The sequence below is a fragment of the Pan troglodytes genome, chromosome 12 (assembly GCF_028858775.2).
Source record: "Pan troglodytes isolate AG18354 chromosome 12, NHGRI_mPanTro3-v2.0_pri, whole genome shotgun sequence".
NCBI lineage: Eukaryota > Metazoa > Chordata > Mammalia > Primates > Hominidae > Pan > Pan troglodytes.
This window is the reverse complement of record NC_072410.2, coordinates 20,940,391-20,956,802: the sequence shown is the minus strand read 5'-3', so window position 1 is coordinate 20,956,802 and position 16,412 is coordinate 20,940,391. Positions and strand designations below refer to the sequence as shown.

The 16,412-nt window shown below is 47.4% G+C and overlaps 1 protein-coding gene across 6 annotated transcripts in view; it reads left to right on the top strand.

Annotated features, from left to right (window-relative positions):
* The first annotated feature begins 5,958 nt into the window (after window positions 1-5,958).
* Window positions 5,959-16,412, top strand: part of IL1R2 (interleukin 1 receptor type 2) — a 36,252-nt gene continuing 25,798 nt past the window's right edge. Inside the window, exon 1 of one of the 6 annotated variants that reach the window (XM_009442997.4) lies at window positions 5,959-6,083. Coding sequence is in view for 3 of the 6 variants with exons in the window: in XM_009442996.5 (XP_009441271.1) it covers window positions 13,109-13,225 (117 nt within the window). In the remaining 3 variants the exon portion in view is untranslated. Of the gene's footprint in view, window positions 6,121-12,868; window positions 13,226-14,101; window positions 14,433-16,412 lie in introns of those variants that run through there. The other 5 variants (XM_525836.6, XM_009442995.4, XM_009442996.5 and 2 more) reach the window with 5 other exon arrangements.

Genomic DNA, 16,412 nt, shown 5'->3' with positions numbered 1-16,412 from the left:
GGGGGTGGGTGGGCTCAGGGCTGGTTGGTTTGGGAAGCATGTTTGTGGGCCCGTTGGTTACCGTCTCAAGGAATGGGCTAGGCCTGGGTGTGGCTGTCCTTCTAGGATCAGCAAGGCACCAAATATCAAAGCACCAGAATACACAAAGTAAAAGACTGCATTAATACAGGGTAGTTTACAAAGAAATGGGAAATTGTTGGCTCTGAGCTGGGTGGGGATTGAAACGGTGTTCCCTGCAGATCCATTTAAAGTCTCTCTGTAAATATGCGTTGGTGTGTAACTGCTCCTTGTCTCTAAGCTCAGGCAGCCCCTCCCATGCCAGGTGAGGGGTCTTCCCACCTCCCTTTTCCTCTCTGGGTGTCCCTCCATTATGATCTGGGGACCAAGGCTGGCTGTAGCAGTGTGCCTCCATGGCCTAGGGCGGTTGGCAAATGCAATTTCTTCGGCAGTGCTGGATAAAGTGGGATGACGCGGTGACCACATGGAATGTCATTTCCGATGAAAGCTGGCGTGCCAGCCCGTGACAGGACACAGAGGAGCGTGGATTCCCCTTCATGGTTGACTTCAGCCAAGGCCATCATCTCCGCTGCCAAAGCCTGCCCTGATTGCCTGCCCTGGGGGAGAGGAGTGTTTTGAAGATGACAAATCAAAGTCAGGTCCTGCATGGAGTTTGCGTGCCTGACAGCCTAGCTAGCACAGGAGGACATGCAGGTGGAATTTGTGCAAGGCTGTTATTTTCTGTAACACAATACACACTGAGAAGGCAATGGGTACCCTTGGACCCTGCAGGCCAATTCAAGCACCATCACTGCTTTTCAGAAGTGTGGGGCATAGATGCCAGCTGAGCCTAGCAAGATGTCCTATGTTACCAAGAGTCTATTAGAAAGCAGAGCAGGTCTCAAGATTCAATGAAACAATTGCCTGGAAGCTGGAAGATAATATGGAAGCTAGGGATATAATAGAGTGTGTTGCTGGGAACGGTGGCTCATGCCTGTAATCGCAGCACTTTGGGAGGCTGAGGTAGGGGGGATCACTTGAACCCAGGAGTTGGAGGCCAGCCTGGGCAACACAGCAAGACCCCATTTCTATAAATAATTAAAAAAAAATTAGCTGGGTGTTGTGGTGCATGCCTGTATTCTTAACTACTCCAGAGGCTGAGGTGGGAGGATGGCTTGAGTCCAGAAGTTCAAGGTTACAGTGAACCACGATTGAGCCACACTGCATTCCAGCTGGGTAACAGAGGGAGACTCTGTCTCTAAAAAAAAAAATTAAAAAAAAAATAGGGTGGGTGGTTGAGGGTTGTGCAGTGTGAGTGAGGGTGGCCAGAAAAACCATTTCTGTGACAGTTACAAAGGCTGTGTGTGGATGGTGATGCTGAGGTTTTATCTTCAAGTGAGTTGTGCATATGAGGTTTGTTTGATTCTAAAGCATTTATTTTCTAAATGCAAACTTTTAGAATAAAGTCTAGTTCCTGTTGCTTTATTTTGGCATAGGTTTTTAATGTTTCATATACTTAGAACTGCAAAATGGTGGTGGTTGGGGTCTGTCTTCTTACCTGCTGGAGGCCCTGCCAGGTGCTAGCCAGAAGCAGTCATTATTGCTTAGGCAGTCGTTGTGGGAGGCTGGGTGTGGCCCTTGGGGAGCCAGAATGAAGGATAGCAACTCATTAACACACACACCCACCCCTAAACACACACGTGCACCTACACACAGCTGGGAGTCCTAAGGAAGAGACTTCACCTTTTTTGTTTTTTGCTTTTTTACCACCTTCATTATGAGTCTAAAGTCAATTCAATTAACCAGCTATTTGAAATTTTTACATCTAACAGGAGCTGAGAAGATCCAGTGGGTTATTGGTTAGAATAGCTGGTGGGGCTGGTGGGTCGGGGTAGGTGAGAGGAGGGAAGGGTGATGTGGAGGATGGGCTGGGGTGTTTGCTGCAAGGTGGGTGGCTGAGGGTTGGTTCAGGTGTTTGGCATTGGTTGGGATCCAATAGCTATTGTCTGAGAGTCTGCTCGTCATCTCTTCCTGCTGAGGCTGGTGGGACTGAATCGACCTTCAGATCTCAGCGATGAGTCCTGCAGACTGCAGGCTCCACGGCAGGTGCAGCTCCCAGGGCTTCAGATTGGAGCTGCCTGTGACATGCAGAGGTGGAAGCACAGCCTCAGCTGTGGTGGACAGCAGCCTCTTTCAGCCCCCAGGTGCATAACAAAGGCTGTCTTGATTGTGTCTGTGAGAGTGCCATGATTTGGGGTTTTCTCTGTTGGTTTGGACCAGATCAGAAAGCAACTGGGACTATTGGTAAGAAAAGCCAATCTGTCTATTCTTGGTGTGGGGACACTTGAGCTGGTTCGCAGCAGTGCAAATAATAGCTAGACGAATAAACATTGAGCTGCTGTCTGATGCAGAATGAAAATCAGATTTCCATCATGAGGAACAGGAATTTTTTTCATTTCTCCCCCAGAGCAGAGAGTGTAGGTCCACCTCAGTGAGTGGCTCATCCATGTCCTGGGAGGCTGACTTCCAGGGTTTCTCTCTCAGATAGAGAGAGACAGGTTTTAGGTCTCTAGAGTCTAAAGAATGAAGAATCATTGCTTCAGTCCTTGCAATAAACTTCCTGGGCCCACGGGGCAGAAGGGCAAGGCCGGGGAGCAGGGGCTTCCACCTCATGCAAGGGAGACAGCGCGGCTCAGGTCAGAGCAGGAGGGGCCTGCTTGGAGCCTCCTGAGCCACCGGCAGGCAGAGGGTTTGGTTGTGTGGATGGTAGAGCAGGAGGGTGGAATGCTCGGGGCCAGGTACTGCATGGGGCCTGGGTGCCTGTGGAGGGAGAGCAGGCTCTGGAGGGGGCCAGGTTCCAGCTGCCCTCTCATGCATGCTCTGGGTCTCATGGGAGGGGGGTTGGAGAGAAAGTGGGCAGGGGCTGTTCGTGTTATGGGTGGTGTCCTGGAATTCTCACCTTTCCCAGTGTCTCTCATGGAAACCCAAGGTGGGAGAAAAAGCAGAAGGAAATCCTGGAACCAAAAACACTTCAGCAATGAAGACTGGATTTTCTCTGAAATGAACAACAAAATAAAATTTCTCCTGTAGATCTCTAAAGCTCTGTGCATACTTTGTCTATGCTTTCTAGACAATCTTAGCCTTAGGTATGAAAGGAATTGAGGTGAATAGTGGAGCCGTTCATTAGATGTCCACATTCTAATCCCTGGAAGCCGTGAACAACATGTTACCTTACATGGGAAAAGGGATTAAGACACAGAGTTTTTTTTTTTCCTGTTATTGTCCAGTTGACCAGGACAGCCTTTAGATTTTTTTTTTTTTTTGAGCCAGTGTCTTGCTCTGTCATCCAGGCTGAAATGCAGTGGTGCAATCATAGCTCACTGCAGCCTCAAACTCCTGGCCTCAAGCCATTCTCCTGCCTCAGCTTTCCAAGTAGCTGGGACTACAGGCATGCCCCACCCCACCTGGGTAATTAAAAAATTTTTTTTGTAGAGATGGGGGATTTGGCTTTGTTGCCCAGGCTGGTCTGGAACTCGTGGCCAATCTTCCTGTCTCAGCCTCCCGAAGTGCTAGGACCGTGCTTGCCCAGAATTTTTAATTTTATGGGTTCTGATTGCTAAATTTATCCTATGGTTTTGATGACCATATTTTCTTGAATCCAAATTAAGGCTCTCTGATCTGACAATGAGTGAGTTTCTGGGGATAATATGACAGAGTATTTGGAATTGAGGGTGTCCCATAAAAACTGGGGACACATATTTCCTGTCATAATACATGACGTAGCCTCTCTCTCCCTTCTCACCTTCCCCACCCTGTGGCTTGTACATTACAAGGAAGAGAGAGGGGTTGGAACCTTGCCACAAGGGTTTTCAGAGGATTCTGCTGATCTCTGAACCAGACCAGACTTTGGAAAGGCCTCCTGGGTCTAAAAAATGAGGAATCATTGCTTCAATCTTTGCAATAAACATCCTGGGTGACTTTCACCTCAAACCTCAGAGGATTTCACGATGCTACAGAACATTCTGTGCTTGTGGGTTTCCCATCAGTTGGTGGAGAAATCGAGCCATTCAAATGTGCTATTGGTGGTGGACACAGTGCAGCATAGGCCATGAAGCGGGGCGGAGGGGTAAAGTAGCCATGGCTCCATGAGGCTCCAGCAGGCCTGGGGACTTACTCTTGGGTGTCTGTTGGGTCTGAGCATTAGTTCTTGAAAAGACTATGTAAGCAATTCTTGTGACTCTGTGATCAAGTTTTCCCATAGAAAGAAGTGAGGTTATGTAAATTCCTCCTTATAGATCACAAGATCAGCAGTTAACTCCAGCATGGCCAAGAGCAGATGGCATGGTTTTGCTTCCTCTCTTTGGCTGAATTAAGCTGTGGGCTTCCTGTGTTATTTAATGAACCGAATCCTAATTGAGGCAGGTCAGCTGGGAGTGATGTGTTTAGTTGAGCACAGAGCGAGGGTGGAGACAGGGGCTCAATTATTGGCGCGTTCTGTATCCTGGGATGATGATGGTATTTGGTGAGATTTTCCTACTGGGATGAATTCCCACCATTGAAACTTACTAGGCTTGACTCAAAATTTATGCTTTGTTCTTCAATCTTGCCACATCAAAATAATGGGAAAAGCCCCAAATATTTCACCTTCTAATGGTCCTTAAAAAGAATAAACATGATAAAATGTAACATTTACCCTTTGCTCAACAAACCCCATTTTGGGGCATTCACAGTTTCCAAACAGTTTCCATAAGAATCCATCCATTGTGAAGTTATACACACCATTAAATCAATACAGCTTACTCACCTTGCTCCCCATCCTCAAATGTCTGGACTTCAGTTTTCTCTTCTTTTTAAACTGGAAGACAGATTTGACCATCTCTAAGTTTCTACCTAGCTCTAACATTGTATTTTTCTAAGATTTTATTTAACCAGTTGAGATTTGACTTTCGAGAGTTACCATCCTTTGTTAGCAAAAGGATAAAACTAGGGCCCATGGGCCCTTCTGACTTAGCCATTTGTTCTGGGTATGAATTCCCTAAGATTTCTCTAAAGGAGTTTCTATACCTGCCTCTTTACTTGTAAGAAAATGAAGATCTGCATAAACCAGGCAGACAGTGTTATGAAGGTTAATGCCATGGGTTTTAAAGTACATTTTGAAAAGCATTCTTCCTTTCCAACCACCAACAGAGGGATTCCAAATTACACCTCTTCCTAAACGATGAAACATGAGTGAGCACATAGGCGAGAGGTCACAGGGGATGATGGAGGGTTCTAGCCCTGGAGCCTGGCTTTCCAGGGAGGCTGTGGCCAAGGTTTTACACTCCCATTTGGCCTCCTGTTCATATCAAGGAGGCCCAGAACCATGAGTTCTCAGATCCGCGGGCTCTGAGCAAGCCAGGTGCACCCTGACTCGGCTTTGTCCTCTCTAACTCCACGGTGGTGACTTGCATGGGAGAGAGGAGCAACCAACAACACCTTCGGGCTGGTTAGGGGGTTTAGGAGACATTGGTTTTGTACAGACATGACTTGATGCTGGATTCCCACTTTCAGAAGACAAACTATTCAGTTCTGCAAACTCCACAATCTAGAATAAGGAATTAGATAACCAACCCCCTCCTTCACTTAACAGTTAAAAATCATACAGGACTCTGAAAACAAAACAAAACAAAAACTTAACCTTTCTTAGATCCTAAAAGCGTTCCTTGGATGGAAAACCAACTCTTCCACTGGCTAAAGATCAAAAGCGTCTTTTTCTCTTTAATGGGGCCACAGTTGGGCAAAACGCCCATCACTTTAAAACCACCTCTCGGCTGGAAGTACGTAATTTTTAGCGAGTCACAGAAAAATAGGGAAACTTATGCGGCATTTCCTTGGCCACTTCCCCATCTGGGTGATCATGTACTCAGACCCAGCACTGCAGCCTGGGGGTGCTCCCCGTGAGGAGGAAAAGGTGTGTCCGCTGCCACCCAGTGTGAGCGGGTGACACCACCCGGTTAGGAAATCCCAGCTCCCAAGAGGGTATAAATCCCTGCTTGACTGCTGAGCTCCTGCTGGAGGTGAAAGTCTGGCCTGGCAGCCTTCCCCAGGTGAGCAGCAACAAGGTGAGAGAATGCAGAGCTGCAGGTAAGAGGCTTTGGAGAGAGAGAGAGAGAGGGAGGCAGAGAGAGAGGGAAAGGCAAAGAGAGGCAGAGAGAGAGGCAGGGGGGAAGGCAGAGAGAAGAGACAGAGAGAGATGGAGAGACAGGCAGAGAGACAGAAAGAGGCAGAGAAACAGAGACAGAGAGAGGCAGAGAGACAGAGAGAGACAGGCAGAGGCAGAGAGACAGAGAGAGACAGACAGAGGCAGAGAGACAGAGACAGAGAGAGACAGAGAAAGACAGAGACAGAGAGAGGCAGGGAGACAGAGAGAGACAGAGAAAGACAGAGACAGAGAGAGGCAGAGAGACAGAGACAGAGAGACAAAGAAAGACAGAGACAGAGAGAGGCAGAGAGACACAGACAGAGACACAGAGAGAGGTAGAGAGACGGAGACAGACAGAGAGACAGAGAGAGGCAGAGAGACAGAGATGGAGAGAGACAGAGAGGCAGAGAAACAGACAGAGATAGAGGGAGACAGAGAGAAGCAGAGAGACAGAGAGAGGCAGAGAGACAGAGATGGGGAGAGACAGAGAAAGGCAGACAGAGAAAGAGACCAAGACAGAGGGAGAGACATAGAGACAGAGAGAGAAAGACAGAGAGAAACACAGAGACAGAGAGAGAGAGAGAGACGGAGACAGAAGAGAGAAATCTGGGAGTCGGGACATCTGAGTCCATTTCTGGTGGAGGCTCAGGCGACTCTCCGGATTTCTCCAGACCTCAGGAACCTGATCCGGGTGACCTTCCTTGCCCATGACCTTCTTCACCTGTGTGAAGGTGGCTGGAAGCATTACTTGATATTTCTGGGCCTCAGTTTTTCTATCTGTCAAAAGAGGGGCGGGATCAGGGGGTTTCTAAGGACCTTCCATGATTCTAGGCCACAAGTAAAATCGCAGTGGAATCCAACACAAGATAGCGGACCACTGAGACCCGTTTCTACCGCACGAGGCTGCACGTGGGATGTGCACCGAATGGAGGGCTTTCTTCCTTAGAAGCCTCATGAGATTTTCTGGTGTGAAAAGCTTGATATTCTAAAGTCACTGTGGATTCTCTAATGCCTGGCTCTCGGGTGGTTTTCTGGGAGAGGTAGTAGAGTGTGGTTAGGGCTGCGGTGTGTACCCAGAGGTGAACTGGCCTGGGTTCAGAGTCCAGCTTGCCTGGGACGAGCTGCATGACAGCTCACCTGCTCAGGGTCTCCATTTCCACCTGCAAATAGTAAGGTCAAGGGTGATGAGGAGTACAGTCGATGAATCCAAGTAGTATCAAGCACTCAGGCCTGAAGGTCACCCTCACACAGGGGAAGAAGGTCATGAGTGAGGAAGGTGGCCCAGATCAGACACCTGAGTTCTGGAGAAATCAGGAAAGTTGCCTGAGGCTCCAACAGAAACAGACTCAGGTGTCCTGACTCCCAGATCTCTCTTTCTGTCTGTCTTTGTTTCTCTCTGTCTGCCTGTTTCTCTCTCTCTCTGTCTCTGTTTCTCTCTTTCTGTCTCTACTTCTCTCTATCTCTCTGTCTCTGTTTCTCCCTATCTCTGTTCCTCTCTCTGTCTCTCTTAAATCATGGCACACAGTTTGCTCTTGCTGTTTGAAGCTCCTTCTCTTTAATTGCATTCACTTTTGGGGGCCTTTGCTCTTCTTAGAGCCCTTCAGGACTCCTCTACCCCCACCCACAACTCTGCTCTAAGATCTTTGTCAAGACCCTACATTGCCCTGAGTTCTCTCTTGTGTGAGCAGAGGCAGCCAAATGTCCAGACCTTCCCGGAGCCTCCCAGCGCTGCATGGCTGCAGTGGGAGCTGCCGGCCCCCTTTCTGCACTCCATCCCACCTCCTGCACACTCACCTTTTCCATGCCCATTTCATCAGCTCTGCCCTCTCAAGGCCAGTGGGCTTCCTGCCCAGCTGCTCATTTGGTATTACCACATGCACAGACACAGGAGAGTGCCTTTCTTCTAACCTCATTTAGAAGTTTGTCCATTTGGATTGTATTTTGGTACTTGGTTACCCTAAAAGGCAAGAAGGAAGCTTGGCTGAATGTTTCAGGGCAGCTATCCTCTCTCCAGGGGTCTTCAGTTGGCCTGGGAGCCTCCTACCCGGCCCTGCTAGTAGGGGTTCCCTTCTACATCCCCACTCCCACCCCGACCTCCAAAGCCTGTTTGACAATTAGAGCTGAGGGATCCAGAACATCTATGGACCCCGAGCCCTCCTCCCCTCCTCCTGGAGAGCAGAGTTGGCCTCTAGCAGCAACAGGACTGAAGCAGAGCAGACTCAGGTTGCTTTTTCATGTTTTCATTATGGCTTTCCATAGGGGAGACACTCGATCATGACAGTGTCTTTGCCCAGTGGTTCTCAAACTTGAGCCCGCATCAGAATCACTGGTGGGCTTATGAAAATGCAGAGGGCTGAATGTCTGATTCAGTAAGTCCTGGTTGGCGACCTGAGAATCTGCATTTCTCATAAGTGTCCAGGTGATGCTGACACCAGTGCCAGGGGACCACACTTTGAGAACCCCTTCCTTAGGAGACGTGTCCAGGGCCAAGCCTGTGGGGGAGCTATCTCAGGACAAGGGCCTTTTGAGATGGTGCCTTCACATCTCCTGAGGGTCTTGTGAATATTTGGCTGAAGGCCTTGTGAATATGTGGCTGATTCTGATTCTCTTGGTCTGAATTTTTCATAAATGGTGTTCGTGCTGCCGGTCCATGGACCACACTTTGAGTAGAAAGGATTTAGAAAGTCTGGGAAGAGGTCTTCTTATTTGGGGGCAAGGAAGAAGTTAGTGTAAAGTTTTGGATGGATCCTAAATTTTCTAGAACTAATATTCATGAGAATGTTTTCTTAAATGTCTGTGGTAGGCAGAATTCTAAGATGACTCTGGCTGATCCATGCCCTTGTATAATTCCCTCCTTGTGGGATATGTGAATAGATGGAACATCACTACCATCATTAAGTTACTTTATGTGACAAGGGTGAAGGAATTCTGTGGAAGTAATTTAGGTTCTCAATCAGTTGACTTGAAGTTAATAAAAAAGGTCACGTGCTGGGTGGGCCTGACATAGTCAGGTGAGCTATTTAAAAGATTACATGTGCTGGGTGGGCCTGACATAATCAGGTGAGCTATTTAAAAGATTACATGTGCTGGGTGGGCCTGACATAATCAGGTGAGCTATTTAAAAGATTACATGTGCTGGGTGGGCCTGACATAACCAGGTGAGCTATTTAAAAGAGGATCAGGAGGTCAGTGTCAAGTGGTCAGAGACTTAAAGCAGCAGCAGATATTGTTTTTTTTTCCATTCGCCTTGAAGAAACAAACTGCCCTGGTGTAGAGAGGACCTCAGGGCAGGAAACAGGGGTGGCATGTAGGAGCCGAGAGTGGCCTTATCCAGGAAGAAATTGGGGGCCCAGTCCTGCAGTCATAATAGCCCTGTGAGCTCGGAACAGGAACCCATGCTCCAGGAAGGAGCACAGCCCAAACGGTACCTTGATTTCAGTCTGGTGGGACCCTGAGCAGAGACATCTCACCTACAGCAATGTGAGCTAACCAATGCGGTTGTTTTTAAGTGGCTGAGTCTGTGCTGGTGTGTTACACGGCAATAGAAAATGAATACAAGGTCCTGATACTTCACTTTGATTGTGGTGCCTGCCCTCCAAGGTGTACTGTGGCAATGACCTCAGTAGCTTCATACAACACGAGCTGATTTCTTGCTCATGCTACAGCATCGTCACGGGTTAACTGCATTGGACTATGACGACTCATCAGAGCCACTCGGAGACCCAGGTCATTGTTAAGACAGAATTTACGGAGACCAGCAGTGGGACGCCTATTGTTTTGACACAAGTGCTGGAGGGTGGAGATTATTCCTATTTATCAGAAGCAGAAGCAGGCATAGCAGGAGCAAGTGAGTGGACTGATGGATGCAGGTGGACCTCAGCCTGCTGCCCGGATGGCTTGACTGTGCCGTGCTGGCAGTATGGATGAACAAGGGCTCAGCCTGCACCATGCAGGAGAGAGCTGGCAAGAGAGCACCAGCTGTGAAATGCACAGGCCTGGAATCGGCACTTGTTCTTCGCAGTCACGTGCCCCGCCTGACTTCAAGGGTTCAAAGAAGTGAATATTGGTGAACATGAGTGTACCCACCACATAGGGTTACCCAGTTAGCTCAGTTGGGGTGGGAGGGAGGGACACAGGATTTCAGCTCACCAAGCTTCACGGAGCTGCTCTCACCACCAAGGAGCGAGCTGGCCAGGCATCTGACAGCTGAGAGGAGCCAGAGGGGCTAAGAATGCAAATGGAACACTTGCCCACAGCCCCAGGGCAAGCCAAAGTTTTCCTCTGGGGCTTTTTGGGTCTGGTCTGTGGAAACCCAGCAAGTCTGGGCTATCTTCAAGTTGAAGATCAGGTTTTCTCGTGCTTAGGGTGAGAGATTTTCCCACACAGTAGAGATAAAAATCCCTGGGTGTTTTCAGTCTTTTTTTTTTGGGAGAGTGGCTGATTTCTTGTCACTTGGACACCCTGGACACAGGGCTAGGGACAGTTGCCACCCTTGGTGCCCCTCAGAGGACAAGGTGGGCACATTTTCCAGAGAGTGGAAGATGATCTTTCAAAGCATGCAAAGAAAATACCATCTGTTTTGACATCTTAACAACTTTGGAAGAAAATATTTCCAAAAAAAAAAAATATATATATAGTAGTGAGTGTATATATATATGTGTGTGTGTGTGTGTGTGCACGTGTGTGTATATATATACTCAGACCCAGTATATACATATATATAATATATACTGCTATAATATATATACTCACTAAAAATTGATGACAAAACATGTACCTTTAAAGCTTTGCCAGGAGGAATCTCATTTGGCTCTAAAGGCCCTTTCCCACTAGGGCAGGGGAATTAAGCCTGCTGCTACATGTATTGCTGTCTGAGTTGGCTCAAATCTACCTCTCTTGCATTCATTTTGTTTCTTTTGGGTAGATGTTCACTCTTCCAGTTTCTCACCAGCACCTTCTTCTAGCCAGGAAGAAGCCTGAGAAGAGGGGGACATTGTGTCCCCAGGGAGTGGTGGGCAGCTGATCCACACGTGCTGACCTGGGGTCGGCACTGGCTTCTGTGGAGATGTCCCTGGACCTTCCTGGTCATGAGGTGTCCTATGGAATCTACTGCTGGCGTCTGTGACTGGGAAAACCCGAGGTCTAGTGCCTCAGTTGTCAGAGCCAGTGCTCCGTCCGAGGTCACCATGCTGTGCCTCTCCCTGGCTCCACAGGTTCTCTGCATCTTGGCCATGACCTTGTTTCTTCTGTGGCTTAGACTGCCCAGGTGATACTCAAAATGTTTAGCAACCAGCAGGGCATGAGTACCAGCCCATCAGAAAAGATGCTACAGCACCTGTTGCTGCACCTGAAGAGCTCCGAGGAGCACCAGGAAAGCCAAGGGAGCAGAAGGTGGAGAGCTCAGGGCCTTGGGGAAGTGGTTATCTACCAAGAGGTGGGGCAGTCTTCCCCCACTTGGCCTCACTGCTCCTTACTCACTGAATATCCTGAAGCTGTGGCTATAGGTCATCTTGTCTTTCATCATGGCAGCCCCATCTCAGCCCAGATCTCAGTTTACCTTCCATTCTCTCCTGGGAGTGCAGGGGAAGGTCTGAATCTCTCCCATCAGTGAAGCACCCCTTTACCTAACAGCCACACCATTATTTCCATTCTTCTTTAGTGCCCCTTACTTCACCAAGGTGGGATTCCTCCAGAGATGCAACTTGGAAGCAGAGCAAAAATTCTTCTGCGTCCAGCCCTCTCTCTTTTACCTCTTGTCCCTTTGCCTTCAGGTTTCAAACCCAGAATAAGAAGCAGCAATGCCTGCCTGCCTGATTCCTCTTGTACCTTCCCTCCTTTAGCCCTGGAGCCCAAAGGGTCTTTTTCTTCTACTGACACTTCCTACCAGGAAGGAACTTCCCCTGCATCGTATTCACTTCCTTCCCTCCTTCTGAGGAGGCCTTTGCTCTCTCCCTTTCCTGGGGCTGTAGTGGCAGAAGAATCCAGAATATCAAGGAGGAAAACACATTGGGAGGTAATTGCAATATTACCTTCATTGCGTCCGTGTTGCATGTACTGTCCCATCCTAGAGAAAGAGGAGTTTGAACAAAATTTAAACTGTTCTTTGTGATTCAAGGAAATCATTAGGAGCATCAATTATTTTGTGCTTTAACGTCCTGATATACTCAGTAGGGCACAGTAACATGGAAGGGACTGCTGGTGTCTGCGCTTAAAATCCCGAAATGGCTGTGTGCTTTGGTTCTCGCACCTGCCTTAATGGTTTTCCTGTCTCCTCTGTTACTGGGCAATCAGCTGCCGCTTTTTCCAGTGTGTGTTTTCTTCTCCTAGCCTTCTCCCTCTTTCCAATTTGCCATCTGGAATCTGCTTTTGATTGAGCATTCTGTTCACCTGTTGCTGCATGAAAAACTATCCCAAAACTTAGTGGCTTAAAAATGACAACTATTTTATGATAACTCCTAGTTTCTGTATGTCACGAATTTGAGGGCTCAACTAGGTGATTCTTCTGCTCCATGTGTCTGATTGAATTCAAACAGTGGTGCTCAGCTGGTGAATGGACTCATCTGGAGGGTCCACGATGGCTTCACTTACATGGCTGGTGCCTTTGCAGGGTCCCTGGGAGGCTGAGCATAGCTGGGATTGTCAACCAATGCCCTACATGTGGCCTCCCTAGCGAGGTGGTCTCAGGGCTGTTGGACTGTCTTCGTGGTGGCTGACTTTCCAAGGAAGCCAGGCAGAAGCAAGCACCCCATGGAAACCAGGTGGAGGCTGCATGGATTTTTCTGATCTAGCTCCAGAGTTCACACAGCATCACTTCTGCTGCATTGTATTGGTTACACCAAGTTACAGGCCAGCCCACATTCAAGGGAGGTGAGTTAGACTCCACCTCTTGGTGGCAGAGTGGCACAGTCACATTCTAGAAGACCATGTGGGATGGGAGATACTGTTGTGGTCACCTCTGGAAAATACATTCTGCTACTCTTAAAAACTAGCGACGCTCATACAAATCAACAGAAAGAGCTTCTGAAGGAAGACTTTAAAGCTGCTTCTGTGAGTGAAATATGCTACATGCCTTTGTACCAGGATCTGATTGGCTGTCTTTCCCCTACTCAGATCTTTCTGTCCTTGTTTCTTCTGTCTTTGTCTTATTTTAGATAGGCAGGTTTTCTGGATGACTGATTACTCAAATATTTTAGGTGTTTCCCACACTCAGATTGTAAGACAGAAAGCAAAATTTGTTTTAAGGGTGTATGTCTGTTAACAACCAACCCCTGCTCTAATGCCAGAGCGTCCAGTTACTAATTAACTTTATCCAGCAGGTAGCCCAGCAGAGCTGGAAGTCCAGTTCCCAGGAGACCTCAGAAGCCCCGAGTTGTGGCTCTGCCGTTGGTGGCCATGGGGCCTTCGGCAAGAGAGTTGACTGAGTTCAGTGGTTGTCTGCTATGACTCGATGCTTTAGAAACTGAAGCTGTATCTAGGACTGAGGAGGCCTAAGCTCAAATCCAGATTGACTTAGAGTTCCAGGGTTTTAGACCTGCAAGAGACCTGGGAGGTCTCACCAGCCCAACCCCTGTATTTTAGAGGTGAAGAAACTGTGACTCAGAGATTGAGCAAATGACTATGTGGTTGCCTAAGATCACATAGTTAGTTAATGGTAGAGTGAAGACAGGAACCCAGTTCCAACCTCCAGCTCCATATGCTGTCACTGAGATAAAAACCTTAGAATTCCTGGCAGCCTTGAAGATGTATATGTGTGTATGCATGTGTATGTGTTTAGAATTGTGTGTTTATATGTTAAGCACGCAACATTTATATTGTGTATTTTATAAAGTAAATATTTATAGAACACTTATATGGTCTATAATACGGATCTATGAATTTGGGCTTATGGATTCCATTAGGTAAAGTTGTACATATTTTTAGTACAGTAACTGGTGTTAGCTAAGTTACCAACTACAATACCGACGAGTTCTCAGGCTGGGCTGTGGAATGGTCGCTTAGCAGGAATTCGGCAGAATGCAGATGGTGGAAGGGTTGATTTCTCATCACGTCTTCCAACTGTGTCCTTGAGCAAGCTCCTTATCTCCCTGAGTACCGGGCTCTGCTTCTGTAAAACACTGATGAGAGCTACTGCTTGTTGAACACTTTCTTTTTGCAGCACTGCTGAGCTCATTACATATGGTGTGACATCTACTCCTCCTGTAGTGCACACCAGGGTATGCCCATTTCACAGATGAGGAGACTGAGCCTCACACAGGTAATGTAACCTGCCCACCACCCTGCTGCTGGCAGGAAGGAAGGCAGGATTCCCACTTCTCTGTCCAGGTACACTGTGCTCTTCTGTATACACTTTCTAACTCTCAAAGTTATTGGAAGGTGTAGACAGACTTCTTTGGAGCTTCCCCAGAGGGTCGAATATGACTAATACATGAAGTTAAGAGGGAGGCAAATTTGGGATCCAAAATGACAGACATTTCTAATTATGGATACTTCCCAAGACTGGCAGTGTGCATCTTGTGATGGGGTAAGCTTGTCTTCTATAGAGGATGCTGGGTTTCAGAAGACTGTTTGGGTGGGCAGATAGACTTAATGGCTTCTGGAGCCCCCTCTAGCTCCAGGTGTTGATGCTTTTACAGAGCAGAGAATGAGTGCCAAAACCAAGGATTGTGTAGGCTCGGGTTTACATCCTACTTTGTCATTCCTTAGCTCTGTGACCTTGGACAAGTGACTTAATGTACCCAAGTCTATTTCCATTGCTCCGTGTTTATAATGGGGATGCTGAGCTCTACCAGACTCACGAGTTTTGTCCTCTGGAGTTGTTCAGAGCAGTGCATTCCTCTTACACAAATACCAGGCTGGGAGAATTTGAAGCCTGTGGGTTTGCCCTGCAGATGCCTAGGGCCTCACAGGTAGAGCTTCCTCATCAGTCATTTTGGAGGAGGATGGTAACTGTTCCAGGCTAGAGGAGTGGTCTTCCTGGGTGTCAGTCCGGGCAGGGTCTAATGATGCAGGAGGCAGGTGAAGCAAGTGTTGGTTGATGGTCCAGCCTGCTGGGGGCTTGGAATGACCCAGACTCACAGGGAATGGAATGTTGATACAGGATTTGAATGAGCGAAAACATGAGTTGAGTTGGTTGACTGAACTTGACCAACTTCTGTCCCAAGAACCACTGACTAAGAGACACTTCAGTGGTGGTTTTAGCGAGAAGGGATGTTTGCTGGCAGACAGTATAAAGAGAGCACCTATGCCTTGGTGGAACCATCTGTATCAGTTTCTGCCGATTTGCTCCTCTGAGATTCAGCCCAATGTGGCCTAATGCCCTATTCTGCCAAAGATGGGTCTCCCTGCAACTTGGCCTCCAGGAAGTGATCTGTCTCACCAGACCCCACCAGGGACGGGAGGCTAGTGTCCAGGACATCGCCAGCTATCATTCTGACACAGCTATGCAGACCAGGAACAGTCTCAGCCTGCTGCTTGGAAGCTCATTCCTTGTCTAGCTTTTTCTTTCCTATAGAACAAAAGCAGTTTCTGGACAACTCATCTAGGTTTTTGTTTTGAGCCAGCACATTTTTCAATAAAAGCTGACTGAAACCTGGTCATGTATTTCTCTGTATCTGAGTCTAGAAAGTCTTCCCTCTTAAAATTCTGTTATTTCCTAGGGCTTAGTTAAAAAATACATTCTATATTGTTTCACCTTTGAATTTATAAAAAATTTCCAGGTTAATTTTGATGTAAATATTTATTTCCTCATGGGTTTCGAAGAATTTATACGACATGCGTAAAACATGTTCGGTATCCTAGGAATTCATTTTACACACTAGAAGTGACTCAGTGATAGGTGTAAGGCCTGATAGCTATGTGACTTCATTAACATTCAGCACCTGCCACCGTGTTTTTGTTCTTTGAATGACTGTGCCACCTGACTCAGAGATGAGACAGTTGCCTAAAAACTTCTGGGAACAAGGTAATGATAGAAATAGAGAAGAGTTTCATCTTCTAGGTGAATTCAGTCCAGATATATTCAAATATATTATCAAAAAAAATTGTTACTTCTTCTACATGCTGGAAAATTCCTTTCTGGAGCTATCGTTTACTTACTAGTTTCTCAATCTGTTAAAAAAATGTATTCCTGCATGTATTCTGAAGTATTTAGAGGTGAAGTTTGATGATGTCTGAAACTTTCAGGTGTTCAGGAGAAAATATGTCTATGCCTATGTCTGTGTCTGTGTGTCTGTGT